This window comes from Aspergillus neoniger (genome assembly GCF_003184625.1).
Source record: "Aspergillus neoniger CBS 115656 unplaced genomic scaffold BO87scaffold_1, whole genome shotgun sequence".
Lineage (NCBI taxonomy): Eukaryota > Fungi > Ascomycota > Eurotiomycetes > Eurotiales > Aspergillaceae > Aspergillus > Aspergillus neoniger.
This window is the reverse complement of record NW_020291129.1, coordinates 445,475-461,296: the sequence shown is the minus strand read 5'-3', so window position 1 is coordinate 461,296 and position 15,822 is coordinate 445,475. Positions and strand designations below refer to the sequence as shown.

Below are 15,822 nucleotides of genomic sequence, written 5' to 3'. Positions count from 1 at the left end.
CCCCCCCCCCACCTCCCCCTCCTCTCTTCTCTTCCAACAACATCACCGCCCTCTCACCTATTGAACAGTCCAACAGCCAAAATGACCTCCAAATACACCCTTCCAGACCTCCCCTACGACTACGATGTAAGACTTTCCCTTCTCCTCCTCTCTCTTCTTCCACATCTCATCAACAACAGGCCCTCGAACCCATCATCTCCAAACAAATCATGGAACTCCACCACAAGAAGCACCATCAAACCTACGTGAACAACCTCAACGCCGCCCTCGCCTCTCAAGCCTCCGCTCTCGACAGCAACGACATCACCCAGCTCATCAGCATCCAGCAGAAGCTCAAGTTCAACGGCGGCGGCCACATCAACCACTCGCTGTTCTGGAAGAACTTGGCTCGCTACGACTCCCCGGCCACTAAGCTGGAGCAATCCGCCCCGACCCTCAAAGACGCTATTGAGAAGCAGTGGGGATCAGTCAAGAACTTCACAGATGCGTTTGAGGCGGTGCTGTTGGGCATCCAGGGCAGTGGATGGGGCTGGCTGGTGAGTTCGGGGAAGAAGGGATTCCTTGAGATTGTCACGACGAAGGATCAGGATCCGGTGACAGGGCCGATTCCGGTGTTTGGGGTGGATATGTGGGAGCATGCTTATTATTTGCAGGTGAGGACCCCTTTCCATTCTACTTGCGTTGGGTGATGCTAATGTAATGGGGGTGTGGTGTAGTACCTGAACAACAAGGCTTCCTATGTACAGAACATTTGGAAGGTGATTAACTGGGAAGAAGCAGAGCATCGGTATTTGAATGGTACGGAGGAACTAGGTTCATTGAAGTTGTAGTTAGCCTCTCTCTCTTTATGTTTCTATGAAAAGACTGTCCATAACAGCCACATACATGACTGATTGAAAGATTTATTCCTTCTCTTCTATTCCATATCTCTAGTATCACCATCTAAAGCACAACAACACATATAGCAAAACAAATCTGAAAAAGATCAATCATACCCCACCACCCCCCTCCCCATATCTACAACCCCAATCCCATCCCCAACACCACCACCATCCATCCCAACCCCAACCCTAACACACCTCCCCACAATCCCCATCTCGGAGACCCCCAACTCCAATTTCTCCGGCAAGGTAACCTCAAATTCCTCTCCACCACCTCCTTGCATCTTCATCATCGGTAACCGGAAATAATGTAATGGGGGAGATCTATTCTCCACCGTGAGATCTCCGTATTTCCTACACCACAAGATTAGTAACTATTCACAGAGATAGAGCTAATAGAAGGCATAGGATAGGATATACATACTCAATCCGCATATACACCGCCGCACTCTCCTGGAATGATCTGCGAGTGAGAGGATCGGGGATGCGGAAGAGGGCTTTTGTTGTTATTCTCGATTCTTTCCCTGTTTGGGTATCTGATGCTGAGGGTGTTGTGTTTTTGAAAAAGAGGTAGTATGATGGGTTTGTTGTTGGTGATGTGGAGTCATTTGAGGATGATGATGAAGGCGAAGAGGGCGGTGATGATGAACTTGAGGCTGATGATGATGAAGGGAAGATAACAGCGACGAGAGAGCCAGAGCTTGGGCGGGAGGGGCCGCACATATTCAGTGTCTTTTTTACTTATGTGTATTCTTTGGGGATTTGTGCGTTTACACTGTGCTAGGGGAGGGATTCTGTATAGTTTGGAGTTGGTGGGTGTATGTGTAAGAAAAGAAGAGAGTGTAGATGGAGGTGCTGTGTTTATGGAGAGAAGAAATCAAAGAGCTTCTATGTCTATATTGTCTAGCCCCCAAGGTACGTACGTAAACACATAGATAGTAGCATGATATGGACATGTCCCAGTCCCCAAGGTACCACTGAAAGCAAAGCTGCTCAAATGTGCGCATCTCTGGGTGTGGGGCGCCACCGACTATTTTGTATGGGGGTGGGGCGGTGGACCACCTATCATCTATTGAGGATCTACTGAATGGGATAAAGAATGGGAGAAAGTATGAGCGAGTTTGCGGGGGTTTCTTGTCTAGAGTATAATTAGAACAAGGCAGATAGTATTCTGCTGAATGCCATGTCTCTATTGATACCATACACTCTAACAATGTCTACCCATTTATGTACTACTCACCCGCACTGGATGTGCCTCGGTGTTGAACACAAATTGGTTCCCGCTGCCGGGCTGCACCTGCCAGGCCGCATCTTCCGCAAACGCCATGTACGAGTATTTCATCACCTCGGCAAACAGGAAACTCTCCTGGTTGTCGTACCGGCTGCCGCCGTTGGCCGCGTTCACGTCCGTCAGACCTGAAAATCCAGAGCTGGTGCGGCAGTAGTCGTTGACAGCGCTGAATGCGCTCCAGATCCAATCCCGGTACTAAGATGTTGTTAGTTACTATTGACCTAATAGAATGAGGACTCAAGCTTACTGTTTCCTGCCCGGTAACTCTCCAGGCATAGTAGAAGCTTTCAATCACTTCCGGGCGCAGAATGTACGCGCCACTTGTGATGTAAAATCCGGCTTTCTCGTAGAGCGACTGCTGGCTCGAGGGAATGTCGCTGGTATCCCAGCTGAACGACTCCGGACCAATGCCCGTCAATGTCGAGTTGTACGTATCATGGCACCCGCTCACCAGGTCCAGGCCGAAATTAATGAAGTCCGTCCGGTTCAGTACGGTGCCTCCCAGCAAGAAGCTACCTCCGTCGAAGCAGGTCAAGTGCTGCGAGCTCAATCCCAAAGTTCCGTTGTTGTAGGATGCCAGGAAGGTCAGGTCCGGGCGGGACGAGGGGTGCGACGCCAGATGCTGCATCGTCGATTGCGCCGCGGCCACCCAGCGGTCCTTGTAGAGACCGAACCGCTTAGGGTCGTACACGTACATCTTGATGAGGTACTCGTAGTAAGAGTCATCGCCGCCATTCCAGCTCACCTGCGCATCTGTGAATTGTCCATTGCTGATGTTGATGTTGCTTCCAACCAAGCCGGGGAACGGCTCCGCAGACTTGGGCTGCGGGTTGAGGAGGTACGACTCGGCCTTTTGACTCAGGTCGGCATACGTGGTGTCACCGGTAAGATCCGACAGGCGCGTCCATTCCAGCGCCAATGTACCCGTCACAGCCAGACCATTGGTCTTGGCTCCATCGTTCCCCCCTGAGGTGATGTTGAGGTTGTTGTACGGAACCCCCGAAGGCGTGTCGAAGGCGAATTTAAGCACGTCGGCGAGGTTCTTCGATTGGGTCAAAAGCACGTCGATTTTCGACGAGTCTGGCACCAGGTCGGACACGGGACCCTTCAACAAATCGTATCCGGACAGCATGCCGCCCAGATAACGGATGGTGGTCTCGAAGAGGCTCACCGTGGTGTTTGTCTTGGAGTAATCAATCTTGGCCACGTGGTCCAGGATCTGATTGACAATGGTGGCATTGCGCATGATCACTGCTGTGGAGAGTGCATCCACGGCAGAGGCACCCCATCCATTCCGGGAGTCGCCATAGCCATTCGACACGGGGTGCAGCTCGTCATGAGGGAAGGCGTATTGGAGGTAGCCGTCCCAGGCGTGCGAAAAAGCAGCCTTGATGGCGTCTGCGCGCGATTGAGTGGTGTCGGTTTTACTGTGAAGGACGGGCTGGGAGGAGCCAAAGTGAGGATAAGCGGCAGAAGGACTGGCGATGGCCAAGGCCGTCAGGGTCAAGGAAAGCGAGGGGAGATGCATGGTTTGGCGAAATGAGTGACAACCGAGTGAGCAGACCCGAAATAAAAAACCAAACTGGTCTTGCACAGACCACGAAAACAGGACGCAAGAATGAGAGCACGTCAACAAGCGGACGGAATCGGGTATAAATAAGACGATCTACCGGCTAAAGAATGCGGAGAAGCAGACGGGATCAGGCTGAGAAGGAGAGTTATGCTGCATCCATTTTGGGGGAGACCCGCAGACTACTAGTTTAGTTGTAGGATTCCATCAAGTGTGCCAGTGTGAGGACACACACAAGAACTGCTTTGCATACAATGACGGCACAGGGGAAGATGGAGGCGGCCCTGGAGTTTCCCAAACAGGAAAGGCAGCCAGCAGTCCCTGGTTCCTGGGCGGGGCCAAGCCCCATCCCGCTAAGCTGCTTTGGGTCTAACCCCGCCAATCTGAGCCTCCGATTGGAGGGCCATCCATGCAAGGGTGGATTCCTCTGCTGGTCCCCGAGGGGTATTCCTGATGTGATCGGTACTTGTTCCTGGCTGGCCGTGCAGGCAACTCAGCAGGTACTCCATCCTCACTTCATACCCATCAGATACTTCAGGGTGGGCGCTTAATTTAACTCGAGACTTGGCGAGGTGCCACAGTCACATCGCGATGGCCAGTACGAAGGACTATTTAGTCGATCATTCGGGCAGGTCAGTCCGCATAGCAGATGATGAGGATGGGCAGATGATCGCCTGGAGATTCGGAGACCTCAGACCGACTAGTGGAAAGTAGGTTTGAAATCGAGGAAAAAAAAACCAAAGGTGATCGCCTGGACTAAGTGTCAGTATCTCTGGGCCGTTCTCGATATGGTTAGATCGAGCCATACGATATTCTTATCCCTGTCTCACACGAGCTGCATCAGATGCTTGCCTTGACAAGGTGTGCCTGGGGTTGGGCGTGGGCTGACAACCCCAAATAGTACTTCACTATATCCCCGCTTTCAAATGCCAGGACCCTTCATGATCGGGGTGTCCTCGGCTGTGTGTTTAGAGTTTACTACATCAGGTCACCAGTCTACTTGCAGAAACATCGCATGTGCTTCATGATTGCAAGTGATCCACCTGGACGTGAACACCAGCGTCTAGAATGTGAGCACTGCAGAGCAGGTTCGGTCACCAGTTTCATCAAACTTTTCTTGTTGGCTTGTACTGTGAATGAAGGGAATATATTCTCCCTGGAATGGGATACATCAAGGGTCTCTGACCCTTGGCCACTTCCCAGCAGGGGATATGGTGCTGCCTCGGGACTCTCGCCTAAAGGATATTTACTGTACGTTGACTGAAGACATTATTTTGCGCCTGGCTTCTCTTCACACAAACCCAGGAGACACTGTAGTACCGGTTGGTTATCAATGCTATTCATACTATTGCCGCCGAGAGTGACAGCCTCTATAATAAGACGCTTCACTTTTACGGAGAATGACGACCTAGACACTTTTCATGCTGCCTCGCTGGGCAGCTGAAAAGTCAATACGCGGTTATTGATGTTTGCCTATGATTGTTGATTGTACTGTCTTCATTCGGGATAGTGAATCGACCGGCTGGGATGCTCGAATTGGAGAGATGCACTGCGAAGAGTCAGTGGAAAGGACTGTCAGTTTATGATCTCTTAAAACATGCTGGCTGCAAGTAACTGTGGACTCTAGGAGCAGGTAATAATAGGGTATTAATAGCGCGCCCGATCGGCACTGGGGCCGACCGAATGCGGGATGAAATGCCGCAAGTTATGCCAACATGTGGAGGTGACAGCATTCGGAGGATATTCGCCCATTCATTTGAAGCTGCATAGTAATTCCTCCGAGATTAATCGGCCCGTATGTGACCGCACGGAATTAATGATGAACTGGATCAACTTAATCAACACTCTAAATTGAATCCGGTGGAGGGAATTGACGGGATCCCACAGAATTTCATAGGGACATGCCAACCCCGCCAACAGGATCAGTAGGAACTCCCATTGAAGCAACAAGCTTCAGGAACATGGCCAGACCCGACATCTGCCCAAGGGGATTAACTCTGTGCGACCGTCAGCCATGGATAAAGGCATCCCAACACTGCCAATCCAATCAATTGCAGGGCATTTGTGGCGGGCGGTGAGAACCTCTCCGATGGCGGGGCAAAAGAACAGGAAGAAAATTGCAGGCGGAGTCTTTCTTTATCTTTGCCCCGATCCGCCCCGGACGGACTGACTCACTTTCTCTCGCTTGTCTCTCGCGTCTTCTCTCCTCAGTGTCCAACTTCTGTCTTTCTTCCCCGTCTTGGGGATCTTACTTCTGATTCTCTCTCCTTGAGCAATTCCCCTAGAGAGTTCCCCTTCCATTTATCCATCATGGCCACTCCCCTCCTCGTCTCGTACGACCCCGCTTCCCCCTCCTCCGGCCTCTCCCTCAAGCAGATCGCCTACTTCGGTCGCGTCCTCGTCAAGGTTTCCAGCCTCGCCCAAGCTGAGGACTTCCTCAAGCGCAACTTCCGCCTCCTTGATGTCTATGTTGACGCTACTGCCATTACCTCCACTGGCGACCTCGTCGATATCCTCAATGCCGGCGCCGCCAAGATCTTCATCTCCCTCAACCAACTGACGGCTCTGTCCCAAGAACAGTCCGTCCCGTCATCACGTCTCGTCGTCTATGCTGCCGAGAGCCAGGTGGATGCCTTCAAGACCTGGGTGGGCGAGTCCACCGAACACAAGGATGCTGGCTTGTCGACCGACTCATCTGCCGTCAAGGCCATCGCTGAGAAGCTTGGCATGAACCTGGAAGCCCAGAACTTGTACCGCACATACACTAGCACCCCCACGGAGGAGACGCTCAAGGACACCCTGGCCCAGGGCGGCGTCAGCGTTGTGTCTGCGGATGCATTGACCTTCGAACACAAGGAACCCAACGGCAAGATCGTCGCCGCCTCTCTCATTGCTGCCCGTGCTGTCGCAGACCAGAGCAACGGTCTGTACGCCACCACCGTGACTGATGAGCGCGGAACATGTCTGGGACTGGTGTGGAGCAACGACGAGAGCATTGCCGAGGCCCTCCGCACTGGCACCGGCGTGTACCAGAGCCGGAAGCGTGGTCTTTGGTACAAGGGTCAGTCCAGCGGAGACGTGCAGGAGCTGATCCGCGTCGGCTTTGACTGCGACAGCGATTGCTTGGTCTTTGTTGTTAACCAGATTGGCAGAGGTAAGTCTAGAGTTCCCAGTCCGCTTGAATCTACTAACCATCTTCAAAGGTTTCTGCCACCTTGGAACCGCCAGCTGCTTCGGCCCCTACAACGGTCTCGCCCGTCTTCAGAAGACCCTGCAAGCCCGCAAGGCTGATGCGCCCGCCGGATCCTACACTGCCCGCCTTTTCAACGAGCCCAAGCTCACCCAGGCCAAGATCATGGAGGAAGCTGATGAGCTGTGCCGCGCCAACACCAAGGAAGAGATTGCCTTCGAGGCTGCGGATCTTCTCTACTTCGCTCTTACTCGCTGCGTCGCGGCCGGTGTCAGCCTGGAGGATGTGGAGAGGAACCTGGACCTCAAGAGTCTGAAGGTGAAGAGGAGAAAGGGTGATGCCAAGGGCCCTTGGGCAGAGAAGGCTGGTCTGGCCGAATCGAAGCCCGCTGCTCAGCCCGCTAAGCCTGCTGAGCCCGCTCCCAAGGCCGATGAGCCCATGCAGATGACCCGCGTTATTACCGCTTCGACCCCCGAGAATGTCGTCCAGGACTACCTCAAGCGTCCTTCTCAGAAGTCCAACGATGCCATCGTCGCTCTCGTCCGCCCCATCATTGATGACGTCCGCAAGAACGGTGACGCCGGCGTGCTCAAGTACACCCACAAGTTCGAAAAGGCCACTTCTTTGACCTCCCCGGTGCTTAGCGCTCCTTTCCCGCCTGAGCTGATGAAGCTGTCCCCCGAGACCCAGGAGGCCATTGATATCAGTATCTCCAACATTGCCAAGTTCCACAGCGCCCAGAAGGACAGCAACGAGGGCTTGAAGGTGGAGACCATGCCGGGCGTGGTCTGCTCTCGTTTCTCTCGTCCCATTGAGCGCGTCGGTCTCTACATCCCCGGTGGTACTGCCGTTCTGCCGTCGACCGCCATGATGCTGGGTGTTCCCGCTATGGTGGCTGGCTGCAAGAAGCTGGTCTTCGCTTCTCCTCCTCGCGCGGATGGCAGCATCTCGCCTGAGATTGTCTACGTTGCGCACAAGGTCGGTGCTGAAAGCATCGTGCTTGCCGGTGGTGCTCAGGCAGTCGCTGCCATGGCATACGGCACGGAGAGTGTCAGCAAGGTGGACAAGATCCTGGGTCCTGGCAACCAGTTCGTCACTGCCGCCAAGATGTTGGTCGCCAACGACACCTCCGCCGGTGTCAGCATTGACATGCCCGCTGGTCCCAGTGAAGTGCTGGTGATTGCGGACAAGGACGCCAACCCTGCTTTCGTCGCTTCTGACTTGCTGAGTCAGGCCGAGCACGGCGTGGACTCTCAGGTTATCCTCATCGCCATTGACCTGAGCGAGGAGCAGCTTCAGGCCATTGAGAAGGAGGTTGACGTTCAGGCCAAGGCTCTGCCCCGTGTGGACATTGTCAAGGGCTCTCTGGCGCACTCGGTCACTTTCGTTGTGCGCGACCTCGAGGAAGCCATGGCTCTCAGCAACGACTACGCCCCTGAGCACTTGATCCTGCAGATCCAGAACGCCGAGGCGGCAGTTGAGAAGGTGCAGAACGCCGGTAGTGTGTTCATCGGCCAGTGGACCCCGGAGAGTGTGGGCGATTACTCTGCCGGTGTCAACCACTCTTTGCGTAAGTTTTTCCGATCTCTTCAAACTAGTATTGTGAACCAAGCTAATAGTCACAGCGACCTACGGCTACGCCAAGCAGTACTCCGGTGTGAACCTGGGCTCCTTCCTCAAGCACATCACCAGCTCGAACCTGACGGCAGACGGTCTGCTGGGCCTGTCTCGCACGGTGGAGCAGCTGGCAGCAGTGGAGGGACTGGATGCGCACAAGCGGGCCGTGAGCATCCGCGTGGCGCACATGAAGAAGCAGCAGGCATGATTTGTACCAGCGGTTTACGATTGACGCATGTAATATGAGCATATCAATAAAAGGTCTTGATGATCACTGTACATTAATGGTATCTCGAACGCCTCTAGTAGACACGGAACTTTTCCCACCACCGATGCAACGCAGAATCATAAACTGCCGTAGCAGTATGGACAATAAACAAACCACAAACCAAAGGAAAGGAACAATAAATCACTTCTTCCGCTCACGAATCTTCCACTTAAGACCATTTCTATTCGTGCCACCCACCACATTATCCATCCGACCACGCTGCCAATCCAGCTCGCGCTCCGCGGCCGTAATCTCCTTATACTGCTTCTGCAGCGACTTGAGCTTGTTGACCCGCGCCTCCGCCGCACGCTTCCTCAGCTTGCGAGCCCGACGAGCCTCCACAAGCGCCTGTCTCTCTGCCTCCAACTGCTTCCTCGACTTCTTCATCATCTGCTTCCCAAACGAATCATCCTCGTCCTCCTCCTCATCATCCTCATCCTCATCTTCCTCCCGCAACTTTTTCTTCTTCAACACTCTCTGCTCCTTCCGATCATCCGCAAACACCAACTTTCTGCTCTTTTTGTTTTTCTTCTGATCCATCTCATCATCATCCCCGAAATCAAAATCAAAGTCCATATCATCATCATCACCCACATCCTCCTCCTTCTTCTTATCTTCCGCACCCTCCCCATCAAGAATTTCCTTCATCCCATCCTGCAACCGCACCTCCTCCTCCAGCTTCTCCATCTGTCGCCGGATCCGCTCCCCGACTGTCCGCAGGTACCCCGCATCTTGCGTCTTGAGCAACTTGATAGCGTCGTGACTGAGACCGCGTGCAGCAGCCGAGTCCCGGTTCCCTGCAGCGCCGTGTTTGCCTTGTCGAGCGGACGAATTCGACATCATTCCGAAAGCGAATTCATCGGGGTTGCGATCGCGGACTTTTTCTTGTAGACGCTTGATCTTTTCTTTCTTCGTGTTGTAGTCTTTCGCGCGGAGGGAGTAGTCCTATACAGTCATTATGTTAGCATGTAATGACAATATAGAGAAATTGAGAATGAGGGTATGTATGTATGTATGTACCTTGTGCTTTTCAAGAATACCCCATTTCTCACGACCTTCGAGCTGACCACGCTCGCGGTGGTTGCGCCGCTGGACGGCATTTCGCATGGAAGACATGATGAATCCCCTTTTTCTCTCCCTGCGTAAAGGGACTTGTGAAGGGAGTAAAAGTACTTGGTTGATTGTTGGGTAAGAGGATGGGGATAGATAGATAGATAGAAAGTAATGAAAAGTCGGAGTCGGAGGACACTAAACCCAATCGGGTAGTTGCCGACCAACCCGTCCGACTTCTTTCTCCGCTGGATTCTAACTATTCTAGCTGTGCTAGACAACGCATGATCATTGGTGTTGTTTCCTAGCTTTCTTCTTTTGATGCAATTGGTTGTATTTGGTGGTGATGAATTGATACCCTGTGTCGGATTCTCGGATTGATTTACGACAACGATTATTCCTCGTGTTCGGACAGTGCGCTATTGCTTCTCGTATACACGACAGATTGACACCGCACCACCACCACCACCACCACCACCAGCAAACACCAACACCTCCTCTCTACAAAGACATACATACACACATACAATACATACACAACCTCGACACACCTCACCAATCCAAAATGTCCTCCACAACCCCCCAACCCGACTCAACAACCAAACCAAAATACAACCTCCGCAACCCCCTCCCCCTCTCCGCCGCCCAAGAAGCAGAAGTGAAGCAACTCTACTACAAGCGCGTGCGATCTCTCTGTGCGCCTGAAATCAAGGGTGAGAACCCCCATATACCCCAATCTCAATCCCAATTCCCTTCTTCGAACCGAAGGGAAAGTGTTCGCAACGCATACTAATCACTGGGGCCATTGGTATAGCATTCGCCGAATGCGCCGTCAACCGCACAATAACAGCAACATGGGTATGTCGGGACCAACGACTAGCGATGAACTCGTGCATGGTAGCGCATGCGAAGCCGGAGGTAGAAGACCGGGCGAGAGAGGAGTGGTTTGCGACGCATGAGGAGCGGAGGAAGGCGAAGGAGGAGGAGCTTGCGAAGGTGGAGAGACGGAGGGAGGAGGTCATTCGCATGATGAGGGAGGATCAGGAGAGGCAGGCTGCTGCGAAAGCTGCTGCTGAGAAGAAGTAGAGGGAAATTGGGTGGGTGGGTGTGTATGTGTATGATGGGGTTGGGGATGGGGTTGTGTGTGCTGTGTGCTGTGTGTGGGTTGGCGTATATAGGGTTATCCTCCTCTTTTTTCGTTTCTTTTATATTGATACTGCTGGTTTTGGCGTTTTGTTTGGCATTTACAGACTTAGTGTGTGTTCATTGGGACTTGTATAGTAAGTAGTAGGTGGTGGTGAGGGATGGATGGAGCGACGATAGATGATGGGTGCATGATGTTGAAAGGAAAAGGAAAAGGAAAAGGATAGCAAAGAAAGAATTGATGAATTGAATCTCCCGTCCTCCTGTCCAAGTACTAAGTAGGTAGTTATAGCAGTAGCAGCTGATTATCCTGCGCCCTAACGCCTCTATGCAGATACACTCTCCACTGATCTAAACATCCGTCATATCCTTATCCCCATCCCCATCTCCCCCATCCCCATCACCCTCCCCCATCGCCGTATCCTCTCCAAAAACATCCTCCATCTTCCCATCCTCCTCCTCATCCACACCCTCCTCACCCTCCTCCACCTTCGTCCCACCCCCAGCACCACCACCACCACCACCCATGCCATTCTCCCTCCCAGCATCCCCAGCCTCTTCCACCTCCTCCTCCCCCTCACTCTCCCACTCCTCCCTCATATTCCACCCCGTACCCGTCAAACAGAACCTCTCGGGTGGCAACCTCATCCCACCCATAACGACACTCTGATTCGCCGCCGCCGTCTTCGCCATCCCCTGACTATCAAACCCACGACTCGCACCGGGCAAAGCCACGCGATTCCTCTCAGCCGCCACATCCATCAAAAACTCCTTCGGTAATCCCGCCTGGAACTGATAATGCAGTCGGGACGCAATAGCCAGCCGCAGCGCCGGTAGCGACACAGTATTGATTTCGGACGCGCCGGCACGGGAACTTCCACCACCACCGGCGGCCTCAGGGCCACCGGCGTAGCCTTCTGTCGCGAGGTGCACGGCATCTTGCAGCACCGAGGACGTGTAGCGGTAGGCGAAGTCGAGGAGTTGCAGTGGAACGCGCTCTTGGTATGCTGTTACTCCCAGCGAGGAGAGGAGCATGTGGATGAGTCGGACATCGCGCGGACGTCGTGATTTGCCGCTGTCTTTGAGGGAGGTTGAGGGGATCTGGGTCGGTTGGGCGCTGGGGTTGTTGGTTGCGGTTGTTGTTGTTGGTGGTCCTGCGGCGGGGGCGGTAGTGGTGGTGGTGGTGTTTTGGGATGCGGTGGGTTGGGTGCTTGATGGTTCGGTCGGGGGAGTGATGGGCTGGGTGGTGGGAGGTTGCGCGTGGTTTGGTGAGGCCATTTTGAATGGTATTGAGGGTGGTGATGGGTGAGGTGGTAGTCGTTGACGGGATAGTAGGTGTAGCGACGCGCTTCGGAGGCTGGTCAATTGGTGGGTGCTGGCATCGCCTGCTGTTCGGAATGGGATTCGCAGTATCCGATACAGGTGTAGATGAGTGTATGCGCGAGGGTAGATGGGTGCTGGGGTTGATGAAGCTGGAGATGAAAGCTGCCGATGGAGGCAAAGCGAGAGTCGGTCGGCCAGGCAAGTCCGCGCTAGACCGCCTTCGGCAGGTGATTGATTCGCCAGCATTTGGCACCATCGATGTACGTGATGTTGCAGCAGAAACAGCAGAAAGTAGATTAAATAGAACATAATTTGATGATGCAACAATTCTATACTGTGCAACTTAGTGTCTCGACTATCATACATTATGTGCCGCCCAACAAAAGTAATAATATGGCTATGCGACCGTGCAAACGCCCATCATGCAATTCTATAACACAAACACCTCATCCATGCGATAAATATCAAGTCCCTGGCCTGTGAGTTGGCCATCGTAATGCAGTTGATGCATCTTGCTGCCCTCAGCGTTTGGGAGAGCCAGGGTTGGATTGGCTTGGACGAGGAGGGTCCAACTCCTCTTCCGAGGCGACCTCATCTTCGTCCTCGATGTCTTCTTCATCGGCGGCATTGAGATTAAGACTGTCCACCAGTTCAGATCCATCGACCGAGTCCTGCGAGATGTAGCTCGCCCCGAGCTCTTCTCCGGCCTCATCTTCGTCGACATCACTTGCTTCCTCGTCACTCAGCTCCCCGTCGTATTCCTCCTCGTCCTCTTCCTCGTCTTCTTCCTCCTCTTGGTCTCCTTCCTCCGCTTCGCTGTCTGTGCAGGAAAAGTCCTCCAAGTCCGGCGGAGGCTCTCTCCAATAGGTAAAGTCGGTATATTCTTCGCCGCCAGCCTGGACCAGCAGACTGACCGGCGGGAAGAAATGGTCCAGCAGCTCCGTCATCGAAACATAACTGCTCTTGTACTTATTAAGACTAAGAAGGTCCAGGACGACCTCGGCATTCGAATTGATCGTGAAGATCCTGGTGGACGGGATGTTCACCGACCGGTAACTCAGCGCATCAGTAAGGCGGTTGCCGAACCCGGCGTAGAAGGGATTCTCTTTCCCATTGAACAGGTTCAAGATATCCCGCAGGCAGGCCATCTTGAACACCTCGGGCTTCCTCAGGTAGATTTCTCGTCGGAGTGCTGCCATGGTTCGATCGGGACTCATGATGACCGGCCCCTTGGGCAGTCGCCAGCCGTCCTGATTTACTCCGTACAAGTAGGCCCGCGTCGTATCTGCCTGGCCAACTGATCGACTGGTAAGGTACATGATGTTGTAGCCGTTGTTGACAATGTCAGTATACAACTTGGCCACTCCAGCATGCGTCCAGTCACGGCCAATCATGTTCAACACATGGCCCAGGGCATCAGACCTACAATCTATTAGCGACTTCCGACATCCCGCATCCCAGATCCAAAACACTTACTTGGTGATGGTTCCGTCAATATCGGAGATAACAATGGGAATATTCCCGTTCCACAGATACATCGTGGCCGTGCACGTAGCCCGGTTGACGCTGAACGACATGCTGTTCGCCCCAGGCTTCAAGTTCAGGGCCTTCAGCTGATTACTCGTGAGACGGAGGGTCTTTGCATAGTTTCGAGTTGGCTCTTGGGCTTCTGTCGTCGGTGACTGCGGCGGGGTTGGGAAGCCGGGTTGGACATCAGACTGGGTGCGATAGTGCCGGCTGGGTAGCGGCTTGTCCTGCAGAGACTTGTCGCTGTCACTGTGATATCCTGGGTCGGAGATGGCATGCTCGCTCATGGCGGAGCCTGGTCGCATCGCATTAAAGGTGGCGCGGCGATTGGCAGCCTCTTTTGCTTCTTCGCTACTGTAGATCCACAAGTTCCCATGTTCGTCGGCCCCGATGAGAGCCCCAATGTCATAGGGGCCCTCCAACTCCTCTGCAAGGATCTTCCGCGCAAGAACTTCCGCTCGCAGAGCGTCCTCTTCGCTGCTCTTGTACCCGGTCATATCGAGCATGAGGTCTCCTGTTTCGGTGACGTGAGACGGAATATTCGATCCGGAGAGTTTCTTCGATAGCGAGACAGCACGAGACATCGCCTCTTCGGGAGTTAATGGCGGAGGGCTTCGCGAACGACCATCCTGGCCCAGATCATCGCTCGCGGCGCTGGCGCCAGAGGACTGCATCCCATATACTTGGTCCGCTACGCTGACACTGTTGGAGCGGCTCTTGGTCAACAGCACTGTATCCGTAGCCGTTCGGTCGATTTTGGCGGGAGTATCGCTGAAAGAGCCATGTCGGGACCTGCCCAGACTGGAGTCATCCGGCGACCGTGAAAGAGGAGTAAGGGTACCTGTCGCAGATGGATGTCAATAACATGATATAACATGATATATGGAAGTCAGCAATAGAACCCACCTAAATCGCTCGATGCCCGCATACTCCTCGATAGCACCGGAAGGGCTGTTGAAGATTTTCCATCTAAATTGCCCGTAGATGATCGATCGAGATCCAAATAATCGGGTTCCTGGAGCGATGGAGGGAGGTTCTCCTCACTGCGCATCTTGGGGCTGCTGCTTGGAGAAACCAGGGGCGAAGTCTGCAGCGAGGCGGGGATCTCGTCTGTTGTCTCAAAGACAAAGAAGGCCTCTCCGCCTTCGCCCAGCTTCATCGCATAGTCTTGCTTGACACCATTTACGGAAAATTCCACCTTGAACGTCTTAGTTATATGGGAATTGCTGAGAGGATCGATGCGGGAACGGTACCTTCTTCTCGTACGGGCGGAGCAAAGAGAATTTGCCGAATCGAACATGGAAAGGTGAACAAGCCAAAGTTCCTATACGAGAGATTAGTGTCCGATTGACCAGATAAAGAGGCAAACCACGAACCATCCTCTTGTTCAATCACGATCACATCGATTGCCCCGCTCAAGGTGGCTGGATTGATGGAGTTCCACGTCTTGGAGACGGAACCACTGATACTTCGGACGTACTGCATCCTGCGAGAATGACAGGGAAAGTCCCTGGAGAATATTGTAACAATTCCCAAGCGATAAAGGCGAAGCACAAAACAAAGAACACAGCAGATAGAGGGGGGGGTCGGAGGTCAGACGGCGGAGGTGCAGGAATTGCCGCCTACATACGGCCCATGTGACAATGCCCGATAGACATGCGCCGAAGTGGAATCACTAACGAGAGACGGTCACTTGCAAAGCGAATGAGTTGGCATGCAAGCATTTGACCACGATCGAAACCAAGCGAGTGGAACCTGCAGCACCAGCAGGGCGTATAGACAACAAAGGGAGACAGTTAGGACAGCGAAATGGGAGAAGGAATTAGCAAAAGGCGAATCTATGATTGTTGGGACCTGCAAGAAGGCTCAACAGCCCAACCGCTTCGTCTGTTCCTCCCCGGCCGGGCGGTCCGTCATGTGCTCCAGGCTGCTTCTTCCCTGCCTTCCTCGGCTTCAAGCGGG

The 15,822-nt window shown here is 53.4% G+C and overlaps 8 protein-coding genes across 8 annotated transcripts; 4 read left to right on the top strand and 4 right to left on the bottom strand.

Annotated features, from left to right (window-relative positions):
- The first annotated feature begins 12 nt into the window (after positions 1-12).
- Positions 13-890, top strand: BO87DRAFT_323388 (superoxide dismutase). The gene is made up of 3 exons (XM_025620030.1): positions 13-126; positions 180-653; positions 717-890. Exons 1-3 carry the CDS (start codon positions 82-84, stop codon positions 828-830), a joined length of 633 nt encoding a protein of 210 aa, XP_025485096.1. The 5' UTR covers positions 13-81; the 3' UTR covers positions 831-890.
- A 1,216-nt stretch (positions 891-2,106) lies between these two features.
- On the bottom strand, positions 2,107-3,700 carry BO87DRAFT_296651 (glycoside hydrolase family 47 protein; the record flags this gene model as incomplete). Its single annotated transcript, XM_025618994.1, has 2 exons — positions 2,107-2,367; positions 2,420-3,700. The coding sequence occupies 2 exons, from the start codon at positions 3,698-3,700 to the stop codon at positions 2,107-2,109; spliced, it is 1,542 nt and encodes a 513-aa protein (XP_025485095.1).
- Positions 3,701-4,697: 997 nt separating this feature from the next.
- BO87DRAFT_323381 (uncharacterized protein) lies at positions 4,698-5,410 on the top strand. The gene has a single exon (XM_025620029.1). The coding sequence runs from the start codon at positions 4,758-4,760 to the stop codon at positions 5,004-5,006; it is 249 nt and encodes an 82-aa protein (XP_025485094.1). The 5' UTR covers positions 4,698-4,757; the 3' UTR covers positions 5,007-5,410.
- A 354-nt stretch (positions 5,411-5,764) lies between these two features.
- On the top strand, positions 5,765-8,858 carry BO87DRAFT_3568 (histidine biosynthesis protein HIS4). The gene is made up of 3 exons (XM_025621384.1): positions 5,765-6,896; positions 6,946-8,502; positions 8,558-8,858. Exons 1-3 carry the CDS (start codon positions 6,053-6,055, stop codon positions 8,755-8,757), a joined length of 2,601 nt encoding a protein of 866 aa, XP_025485093.1. The 5' UTR covers positions 5,765-6,052; the 3' UTR covers positions 8,758-8,858.
- BO87DRAFT_323378 (rRNA-processing protein UTP11) lies at positions 8,813-10,004 on the bottom strand. Its single transcript, XM_025620028.1, has 2 exons — positions 9,838-10,004; positions 8,813-9,762 (listed from the first exon to the last, which is right to left on the bottom strand). Exons 1-2 carry the CDS (start codon positions 9,931-9,933, stop codon positions 8,959-8,961), a joined length of 900 nt encoding a protein of 299 aa, XP_025485092.1. The 5' UTR covers positions 9,934-10,004; the 3' UTR covers positions 8,813-8,958.
- Positions 10,005-10,143: 139 nt separating this feature from the next.
- BO87DRAFT_323375 (uncharacterized protein) lies at positions 10,144-10,955 on the top strand (the record flags this gene model as incomplete). The annotated part of the gene is made up of 2 exons (XM_025620027.1): positions 10,144-10,580; positions 10,682-10,955. The coding sequence occupies exons 1-2, from the start codon at positions 10,433-10,435 to the stop codon at positions 10,951-10,953; spliced, it is 420 nt and encodes a 139-aa protein (XP_025485091.1). The 5' UTR covers positions 10,144-10,432.
- Positions 10,956-11,594: 639 nt separating this feature from the next.
- On the bottom strand, positions 11,595-12,476 carry BO87DRAFT_323374 (putative transcription initiation factor TFIID, 31kD subunit; the record flags this gene model as incomplete). Its single annotated transcript, XM_025620026.1, has 1 exon — positions 11,595-12,476. A coding segment is annotated over exon 1 (693 nt), but the record flags the coding sequence as incomplete, so codon positions are not given.
- Positions 12,477-12,666: 190 nt separating this feature from the next.
- On the bottom strand, positions 12,667-15,703 carry BO87DRAFT_323370 (putative lipin Smp2). The gene is made up of 5 exons (XM_025620025.1): positions 15,237-15,703; positions 15,114-15,184; positions 14,767-15,058; positions 13,810-14,701; positions 12,667-13,755 (listed from the first exon to the last, which is right to left on the bottom strand). The coding sequence occupies exons 1-5, from the start codon at positions 15,343-15,345 to the stop codon at positions 12,855-12,857; spliced, it is 2,265 nt and encodes a 754-aa protein (XP_025485089.1). The 5' UTR covers positions 15,346-15,703; the 3' UTR covers positions 12,667-12,854.
- Positions 15,704-15,822: the final 119 nt, after the last annotated feature.

Excerpts from the sequence above, each read along its gene's own strand:
- BO87DRAFT_323370 (XM_025620025.1), bottom strand. The coding sequence starts at position 15,345 with ATGCAGTACGTCCGAAGTATCAGTGGTTCCGTCTCCAAGACGTGGAAC. Across the intron at positions 14,702-14,766 it reads GCGGGCATCGAGCGATTTAG|GTACCCTTACTCCTCTTTCA; the intron begins GTGGGTTCTATT and ends CATCTGCGACAG. Across the intron at positions 13,756-13,809 it reads ATTGACGGAACCATCACCAA|GTCTGATGCCCTGGGCCATG; the intron begins GTAAGTGTTTTG and ends AATAGATTGTAG.
- BO87DRAFT_323378 (XM_025620028.1), bottom strand. The coding sequence starts at position 9,933 with ATGTCTTCCATGCGAAATGCCGTCCAGCGGCGCAACCACCGCGAGCGT. Across the intron at positions 9,763-9,837 it reads GTATTCTTGAAAAGCACAAG|GACTACTCCCTCCGCGCGAA; the intron begins GTACATACATAC and ends ATGACTGTATAG.
- BO87DRAFT_323388 (XM_025620030.1), top strand. The coding sequence starts at position 82 with ATGACCTCCAAATACACCCTTCCAGACCTCCCCTACGACTACGAT. Across the intron at positions 127-179 it reads ACCTCCCCTACGACTACGAT|GCCCTCGAACCCATCATCTC; the intron begins GTAAGACTTTCC and ends CATCAACAACAG. Across the intron at positions 654-716 it reads AGCATGCTTATTATTTGCAG|TACCTGAACAACAAGGCTTC; the intron begins GTGAGGACCCCT and ends GGTGTGGTGTAG.
- BO87DRAFT_323381 (XM_025620029.1), top strand. The coding sequence starts at position 4,758 with ATGTGCTTCATGATTGCAAGTGATCCACCTGGACGTGAACACCAGCGT.
- BO87DRAFT_3568 (XM_025621384.1), top strand. The coding sequence starts at position 6,053 with ATGGCCACTCCCCTCCTCGTCTCGTACGACCCCGCTTCCCCCTCCTCC. Across the intron at positions 6,897-6,945 it reads TGTTAACCAGATTGGCAGAG|GTTTCTGCCACCTTGGAACC; the intron begins GTAAGTCTAGAG and ends CCATCTTCAAAG. Across the intron at positions 8,503-8,557 it reads CGGTGTCAACCACTCTTTGC|CGACCTACGGCTACGCCAAG; the intron begins GTAAGTTTTTCC and ends TAATAGTCACAG.